This window comes from Capricornis sumatraensis, chromosome 21, assembly GCF_032405125.1.
Source record: "Capricornis sumatraensis isolate serow.1 chromosome 21, serow.2, whole genome shotgun sequence".
NCBI lineage: Eukaryota > Metazoa > Chordata > Mammalia > Artiodactyla > Bovidae > Capricornis > Capricornis sumatraensis.
The window spans coordinates 48487968-48497437 of NC_091089.1; the positions used below are offsets into that span (position 1 = coordinate 48487968).

At 49.0% G+C, this 9470-nt stretch overlaps 1 protein-coding gene across 1 annotated transcript in view; it reads right to left on the minus strand.

Annotated features, from left to right (window-relative positions):
- PSTPIP2 (proline-serine-threonine phosphatase interacting protein 2) overlaps nucleotides 1-9077 on the minus strand; it is a 93582-nt gene extending 84505 nt beyond the window's left edge. The window contains exon 1 of the mRNA XM_068993664.1: nucleotides 9045-9077. Coding sequence (XP_068849765.1) covers nucleotides 9045-9077 — 33 coding nt within the window. The remainder of the gene's footprint in view (nucleotides 1-9044) is intronic.
- Nucleotides 9078-9470: the final 393 nt, after the last annotated feature.

Here is a 9470-nt window from a genome sequence, read left to right on the forward strand (position 1 = left end):
GTCGACCCCCTCTCCTCCCGCCTTCAATCTTTCCTAGCATCAGGGTCTTTTCCAATGAGTCAGTTCTTCACATCAGGTGGCCAAACTATTGGAGTTTTAGCCTTACATTCAAAAAAGGTTGCTGCTGCTAAGTCGCTTCAGTCATGTCCGACTCTGTGTGACCCTAGAGACGGCAGCCCACCAGGCTCCCCCGTCCCTGGGATTCTCCAGGCAAGAACACTGGAGTGGGTTGCCATTTCCTTCTCCAGTGCATGAAAGTGAAAGTGAAGTCGCTCAGTTGTGTCCGACCCTCAGCAACCCCATGGACTACAGCCTTCCAGTCTCCTCCATCCATGGGATTTTCCAGGCAAGAGTACTGAAGTGGGGTGCCATTGCCTTCAAAATAGGTTAGGGGGGTAAATGTTGTTATGTGCATTTTATCACAATTTTTTTTTAATGTAGCATCACACTTTAAAAGACAACAAAAATTAGTTAAATATGTGGAATTTAGTTGCATGGCCCCTAATTATTGTATTGTACAGGGGGTAGAGAGTGGGGGGATGCCTGTTAACATCAAGTAATTGAGACTTCAGTGTTCATTTATTCACTTGTTAAATGTTTATTGAGCACATATTCTGTCCTCAGAACTGAGTCAAGCTTTAGGGACACAGAGGTAAACAATACTGAAGTTGGCCATAGTCTACCAAGGAAGAAAAACAAACAAACATGGAGAGATACGTGTATTGTTAGAAATATCGTTAGACTTGTAGAAAAAGTCTCCTCCCCAAGACGGGGAGGCAGGAGTAGAGGTCAGTGAAAAGTCAGCTAAAACCTCCCACCCCCTTCCCCGACCTCCAACCCTTTGGGGGTCTTGTGTGGCTGCACCTCACAGTGTGAACGCTGAGGGTATGAGGCAGGGTCAGCCATCCTCTGTCACTCCAACTTTCCTCATTTTTCATTCTCTGTGTGTGTCTCCCTCTCCTAAAATACAGTTGTAAAAGCAGTGATGTCCCTGAGGTATGTGACCCTTACAGTACCATTCTTCGGGATCTGAAAGGCACAAATAGTAATATGTTTAAAAGATGACCAGTGATCTATGAAAAAAAAATATTTAAGATCATGAAGCCTTAAAAAAAAAAACAAAAACGGTACTCTATGTCATACTCTGTGTTGGAGGCACAGTGCTGGGCTGGTGAGAGGGCATAAAGTGCCACAGCCTTTCGGGTTAAAAAAAAAAAAACCAGAATAATTAAAAGAATATTATTTTAATTTACTTTCCCAAATATTTCAGCTGTGATCATTTCTGTCAAAAAGAAAGTCTTGGGATTTCCATGGTGGTCCAGTGGTTGAGAATCCACCTTGCAATGCAGGGGACTCAGGCTCGATGCCTGGTCGGGAAACTAAGATCCCACATATCCCTGGAGCAACTGAGCCCTCGGGTCACAATTCGAGAGTACTCGGTATCTAAGACCCACCAAGCCAAATAAACAAACTTTAAAAAAATAAAGTCCTCACCTGTGTGACCTGATCAATGCTAATGCAATAGAGCCATATCCGACTGGTAAGCTAGGAGGCCTTATAAGAGTTTCCACAGATAGATACTGATGAATGGTATGGGTCTATGCACCGGGATTTAAGTTGCCCTGAACTACCTTGAGCCTCCTTACACATACAAATGTGTAAAGTGTTTAAGACAAGAGCGTTAGAGTCAGCTAGGGAAAAGTTTTCCTCTTCTCAAGAACAAACTGTTATCTCCTGTGTTGAAATCTGCAGCTTGACCTTTGTCTAACCTTCACACAAAGATACAGCTAAGTCCAGCTAGAAGACAAGTTTTTAAACCAACATGTCAAGAGCCTACTGTGTCTTTCAGAAGCCTTCTCTTCCTACCTTCCTCACACACAGGCTGTTTGGGAAGCTAGAAGCCCCTGATTCTGAAGAGGCTCCGAAGCCTGTGTTGAATGTTGTGAGACTCAACAGCAGCTATCTGAACACAGTGTCCAAAGTATCTGGTTTCCTGTTGCCTGGCTTTTCCAGAGTGAGATCATACAGCTCTCAGTCTTCATGGATTTTCATAACATGCAAGAGTTCTTAAATTCCTGGCAACCATATCTTAAATAGTCCCATTGATATAGTTGGAAAAGTCTAATAGTTTTATATTTTAAAAAATTACAATGGCTAGGGACATCCCCAATGATCCAGTGCCTAAGAATCCAGGTTCCCATGACCGGGGACCTGGGTTCGATCCCTAGTCAGGGAACTAGATCTCACAAACTGCAACGAAGCTCTGGCACACAGCAACGAAGACCCCACATGTGGCAACAAAGAGCAATGCAGCCAAGTAAATAAATAAGCAAATAATTTTTTTTAATTACAGTGATATGTCATTCTATAAAGCTAACCAACAATTCCTATTATTTAACACCGCCCCTCCCCCTTTTCTTGCTTGTCTGGTGGCTCAGACGGTAAAGCGTCTGCCTGCAGTGTGGGAAACCCGGGTTTGATTTCTGGGTCGGGAAGATCCCCTGGAGAAGGAAATGGCAATCCACTCCCGCACCCTTGCCTGGAAAATCCCATAGACGGAAGAGTCTGATAGGCTACAGTCCATGGGGTCGTAAAGAGTCGGACTCGACTGAGCAACTTCACTTTCTTTCCCCCTTTTCTTTTGTCAAAGCTGGAGATTTCTAGTATAGCGGAGGAAAGAAAAATGTCAGCCCCTTCCTACTCAGATGAGCTTTTCACTAACACTGAAACTTGGATGATATTTATGCTGTAATAAAATATGCCCAAAAATGGACATTCTGATTATACTTAAGAGACGGTAAATGAAAATTACAGAAGTTAATTGCAAAAACATCTACTGGTTGTACAAACAGAGATACTTTGGATATTGTATATGTTTGGATGTAACTGATATTTTGCTTTGATTGGCTAATGACATCTATAGTTGCTTTTACCAGAAAAATCCATAAATTAATATGTATCCATACACACTTATACCAAGTTTGCACACACCAAGTCTTTTTGACTTTAGAATGAACTTAACTATGTATTATCTATGTATGTGTTCCTGTAATGGGTATCTGAGACACCAAACTCAGAATTCTACATTCACTGTGTAAATCTAATCTGTGAACAAACTGTTGTTTGTGCAGGGGAAAAAACTGATAGAGTGGAGCACTGAGGAAAAAAAAAAGGGTCTCTGGGGCTTCCCTGGTGGCTCAGTGGTAAATAATTTACCTTGCAATGCAGGAGACATGGGCTCGATCCCCGATCCAGGAAGATCCCACATGCTCTGGAGCAACTAAGCCTGTGCTCTAGAGCTCCACAAGAGAAGCCAGTGCAAAGAGAAGCCGACGCTTCTCTGCAACTAGAGGAAAGTCCGCACAGCAACAAAGACCCAGCACAGCCAAAATCAAATAATAAATAAATGCTTTAAAAAAGGGTTTCTGATAAAGGTAAATAATGTCTTCCCTCAAAGAAAGAAGAATTAGAAAGTCCAGGAAAAATAAGAATGGAGATCTAACTATAATATACTACTTCAGGCTTCCCTGATGGCTCATCAGGTAAAGAATCCGCCTGCAATGCAAGAGACACAGGTTCCATCTCTGGGTTGGGAAGATCCCCTGGAGAAGGAAATCGCAACCCACTCCAGTATTTTTTGCCTAGAGAATCCCACAGACAGAGGAGCCTGGCAGGCTACAGTCCGAAGGGTTGCAAAGAGTCAGACATGACTAAGCGTGTGCGCACACACACACACACACACACACACACACACACACACTTAGCTTTAAAAATAAAAACCTTTACATGCTGTGGGAATTCCCTGGCGGTCCAGTGGTTAGGACTCTGCACTTTCTCTGCTGAGGGTATGGGTTCCACCCCTGGTCAAGGAACTAAGATCCCACAAGTCACATGGCAAAGAAAAATAAAATAAAAAACAGTCTTTACACATTGTGACAACATAAATAATAATTATATTGTTTTTCATTATAAGTCATTTGGGAATATTTGAATTTTTAAAGAATATGCTTACACCATCTAGACTTTTTTAAAGTTTGTTAACACTTTTGTTTTCTTTCCACTTGTTCAGATTTTGTTTCATATATTTCAAAAAGAATTTCCTATTTTTCTGGAGGCTTCTCTGGCAGTCACAGTGACTGAGACTCTGCTCTTCCAATGCAGGGAGCTTGGGTTTGCACCCTGGTGAGGAAACTAGGATCCCACATGCCTCATGGCAAAAAAAGAGAAGAATTTCTTGTTTTCCTTAGAAGGTAGATCCCATGACTTTCTTATTAAATTCTTACAATGCTAAAACAAGACAATAAGATTTGTGATAATTATTTTAAAGCTAGACCCCAGTGGCTGCTCTAGAAAGAATGAACTGAAAGGGACGAAAGTCAACGCCTTTATCTTGCGTTTTGCCACCAGGCAGGACAGTACCAACTCAAGATCTGGTAAGACCCAGAAAGAACAGATTCCAAAGTGGTCAGAGGTTTGAAGCAGAGGGACAGCCCTGGGTGGTCAGGCACAACGAGCAAGTTGAGGGGGCCCCAAGCCTTCCCCTGGTCACTCCCCAAGCAGAGGAGAGAGGCCTCGCCCACCGTAGGCACAGGGGTGGGAGAGGTTAGGACAGGCAACAGGAGGCTGGTCTGGGCTTAGAGCAGTGAGAATCAGGAAGACCATCAACATAAGGATCTAGAAGATACACAGGGTCAGGCTGGGGTCACACCCTCGTGAGGAATGTGGCACTGTCCTGAGGCGGGGAGCATCTCCCTCTCCTGGAACAGGTCACCTGTGCAAGGCCCCTCTGACCACAGGCCAAAGGCTGGGACCGTCCCTATGTGGCCACCTTCCCTGGAGCCCTGGAAACCACACCCACAGCCCCTGTCTTATTTCAGCAAGATACCATCAACGTGAACCAGGATAAATAACAGCACGGCTTAACCACACAACTGCTGGGAGGGAAAAAGCACACACAGTGGGGGACTATCCCAGTCTTAAAGAGCATTCCCTTTTCAAATAGATCCACCGGAAGGTTCCTTTAAATGAACTTCCCACGGGGCATCTGAAGATTATTTATACAGTATGCGGACTCCTACCTTTTCAGGAACATCTACCTAATTTGACCATGGGCCTCTCAACTTCCATGGAACATTCCTCTCCTGGGCCTGTGATGGCTCCTGTGAGGGTTGAATCCCTACATCTCTACCTCTCTTTCTCTGACTCCTCTCTACTCCTGCCAAAACAAGGTAGTCACCAAGAGTGCTTCTCTGGGGTCCTCTTATCTCTTGATTCTCAAGGAGTAACTGTCAACCACTTCCTTTAATTATCACCTCTGTGCTGATAATAGTTGACAATCACAAGTGCTCGCTATGTGCCAGGCATGCACAGAACTCTGATTTAATCCTCACAACAGTCCTAGAGCACCAACATTGGTATTATCCTCATTTTTCAACATGGAAAAACAGAATGAGAGTTGAAGTTATCTGCCCAAGGTCACTCAGCTATAAGGGGCAGATGGGGATTTAAACCTGGCCATGAGTTTGAGTGAACTCCGGGAGTTGGTGATGGGCAGGGAGGCCTGGCGTGCTGCAATTCACGGGGTCGCAAAGAGTCGGACACAACTGAGCGACTGAACTGAGCTGAACTGAGGCCACCTGAGAGCCTCTGCTGTTCCAGGCACTGTCTTTCCTGGACACCCTTTCCCTGGACACCCTACTGGGGCCCCCTCTACCAAGTCCTCAAACCTAGGATCAGGGCACACTCATTGTTTGTACTGGTTGTTCAAATATTAAAATATCCCCAAACCCTGCTGTCTGGCCCTTGTTCCTTCCCCAGGACCTCCCCATATCCAGCAACACTGGCACTGTCCTGAAAGCTGAGGGCTGCTGCAGGGGCTTCAGGATGCTGCGAGTCTCCGTCTTCACCAGTGCTACCCCTGTAGTTAATATTGTCAGTATCGCTTCTGCCTCCTCCTCCTTCTCTCCCCACAAACCAGTTCCTCATGTGACTTCCTGCTTTCTGGGGCCAGTACCCCACTCTCCTGCTCACCTTACGCAGAGCCTGCTCGGAGCCTTTCTTTCCTCTCCCCCACTGCCCGGTTTCAATTGGTGACCTTGTCCCATGGCTTTGACTTCTCTTACCCTCTGCCATTCCTTTCATTGGTCTCCTCCTGTCCCTTCCCTGCGATTTCCATCCTGGAACAGACCCTTTCTGCCCCTCGGCCCCTGCTAGAACTCTCCCATTCCCCAACCCCTTTGTCCTCTATATCCGTGAGGACAGGCATTCAAGACTACAGTCCACCCTCCCTGCTGGCTTCCTAATGATGAATGTACCTTCAACCCAAGACAGTGCTCTTATCCCTGCAAATGCCACCTCTATACAGAGAACGTATTTTCTCTAATATTTGTTCAATTCAATCAGCTGATACCCACTCGGGTTTCCAAAGCTTTCTACCTTATACCATCACAACCTTCTTGTCCTTGAAGTGTGAGTTGCTGCCATCCCCTCAGTGATAACAACAGCCTTGCTCCCCACTCTCTACCCATCCCTAAGAATATGAGAGCATCTCAGGCAGCCCCTAAGGTCTCCAATAGTTTCCCTTCTGCCCCCTTTCTTTCAAATCTGGGCTGACTGTCCCGTCTGCCTGGTTCCTCAGCATCCATATGAGAAGCACCATCGCAGTGCTGGAGGCTCAGTGGGTGGTGGCACTCAGTGCAGACACCCCAAGAACTCATGGTTGGAGCTGAAGGAGAAAGATATGCACATGAAGAGTCAAATGATGTCTCAGTATCTACATCTGACGGTGCCAAAGGACACTCTCACTGAGCACCAGCCTCGCTGAAAGCACTCGATGAACACTTGATCTATGCAGAGTCCTGCTGCACTGTTTAATAGCTCTACAATCTTGGGAATGTTGCTCAACCTGTTTGCCACTCAGTTTCCTTATCTGCAAAATGGAATAGTCAATAAGGTACCCCATAGGGTAGCTGAGACGTAAATGAGTGGTATATGTAAAGTGTTTAGCACAGTGCTTGCCACAGACTCTATACACAGTAATGTTAGCTATTACTGTTTTTATTACTTGACATAAAAATCATATGAAATTAGAAGATATCTTTGCGAACTATCACTCAGGATCTTATATGTTTTGAAAGTAAAAGCTCGGGAAGGGGCGAGGGGGAAGTAAAAACTCAGAAAGTTCTCTACCCTGGACCTTTACCAAATCTCTAACTCCCAACACAGACCTCATATCTGCCCCCTCCCCTAAACATTCCTGCAAGACTGCCTCTGGGAGCAGCTGGGGGGCTGCCTTCCTGTGGCCTGGGAGCCCTCTGAGGAGGGAGGCCGCAGCTCTCAACCCACTACATGCCCTGTCCGTTTCATAGATCCACTGTACTCATTCGACAGCTATCTGCTGAGATCTCACTGGCAACAGCCCGTGCAAGGGGCAGTGGCACTGAAAGCCAGACAACAGCTGTCCACAAGGTGCTCACATGCTTGCAAGGCCCCCAACCTCAAAACCATAAAGGACAAAAACTATGAAGGAATACAACACGCACTATCGGGTGCAATCAGGAAGGGCTTCCCTGAAGAGAAGACACTGGGCAGAGACCTGAAAACTGAATGCTACATATTGAGGGGAAGAAAAACAGGGCTCTCTGTGCTGTTTTTTTCCCACAGTGCCTGGCATGGGACCCTGAGATTCTTTATTCCACCCAAAGAATTCACAGGCCTCCTCCAGGGGCCAGCTCCAAGGCCATGCACCCTCTCTGTGAAGCTGCTTGGGGTGAGAGGACCATACCCCACAGGTGGGCAGTGCTCAAGGAGAACCCCAAAAACTCCAGGAAAAGGGACTTCTCAAGGCAGGATCTAAACTGTGTCCCCCAGGTCACAGGGCCAAGTTTTCTCTTTGTAGCACTCTCCATGGGGGAAAGGAACCTGCTAGGCGCTATGAGGCTAAACAGGGAGCCATCAGGGGTTGCTTTCCTTTCGGCTTCCCTGATAGCTCAGTTGGTAAAGAATCCTCCTGCAATGCAGGAGACCCCAGTTCAATTCCTGGGTCAGGAAGATACTCTGGAGAAGAGATAGGCTACCCACTTCAGTATTGGGCTTCCCTTGTGGCTCAGCTGGTAAGGAATCCGCCTGCAATGTGGAAGACATGGGTTCAGTCCCTGGGTTGGAAATATCCCCTGGAGAAGGGAAAGGCTATCCACTCCAGTATTCTGGCCAGGAGAATTCCATGGGAGCAACTTTCACTTCACATCGGGACTGCAGGTAAGGAGATGGGGCGGCTTGGCAGCAGTAGCTCAGTCTGGAGACAAGCTGACTTTCTGCTCCTGCCTTAAAAGGATGAGGGTGGCTCCTCCAAATGAGGGGGTACAGACTGTTGAGGGGCACCTGGGGAGCGAGAGGACGGGGGCGGGGGAAGAGGACTGGACAGAGAGGAGGACTGAGCTGACGCCTCCTGGTTGGGCCCGTCCTGGGGCTCAGATGTCCCCACCAGCTCGCAGGATTTCACACACGCACCAGCCTCCCCCTGGATAGGGGGACAGGGGACAAAGGCTGGGAGGGGCTCAGGAAACGGGGCTACGAGACCGGCAAAGCTTCTGCTAGAGAACCCCACTAATGTCTGCAGGCTTGGACAAGCGGTACATTTCCGCGGACCTGGAAAAGCCAAACAACCCGGCGAAGTTTACCGCACGTTCTCTGACCCACGTTACCCCAAATCTGCTCACAGCGCAGCCTCCGGGACCACCCTGAGACTGTCCCAGGACGAGTGGCTCCTCCCTTTGGGTCTCGGTTTCCCCAGGTGTGAGATGAGAGGGGAATGTCCAAGTTATAAGGCTACACCTGTCTGCGGTGACCCGGGGCGCGGATGGCCGAGGGAAACCCTGCGAACCGGACCCCGGGGACCCGAGGACGCGCGGCGGGCTGGGGGCAGCGCAGAGAGGGGCCGGCGGCGGCCGGTCCGATCGAATTCTGCTCCGGACAGGGGCCCACGGCTCCCTTCGGGGCCCCCATCTCCCAAGCCGGGCGATGGGCTCCTCGCCTCGCTGACTTACCCAAAAGTTCCCCTTGAACAGTGAGCCTGTCATGGCTGGCTAGCGAGCAGAGAGGAGAACCAGAGCAGGCGCGCGGGGACGAGGACTGTCAGGACCTGCCAGCCCAGCCGCGCACCCGGAGCTAAGCCCCGCCCACGCCACCGCCCGCCCCGCCCCACACACCACCCATCTGCCCGCCCCGCCTGCCCCAAGCCTCACCGCCCGGCCCCGCCCCCGAGCCCAGCTCCGCCCCCGATCCCCGCCCCTCCTGCCCCGAGCCGCATCGCCCGGCCCCGGCCCCTCCCCACACCCCCGCTCCGCCCCCGGAGCCCCGCCCCCTCTCTCCGGCCCCGCCCCGCGCCCCCACCACGCCCCGCACCCCCACCACTCCCCGCTCCCCGCACCCCTCAGCGGTCCGCAGCACCCAGCACCCCCCACTCCTGCCCG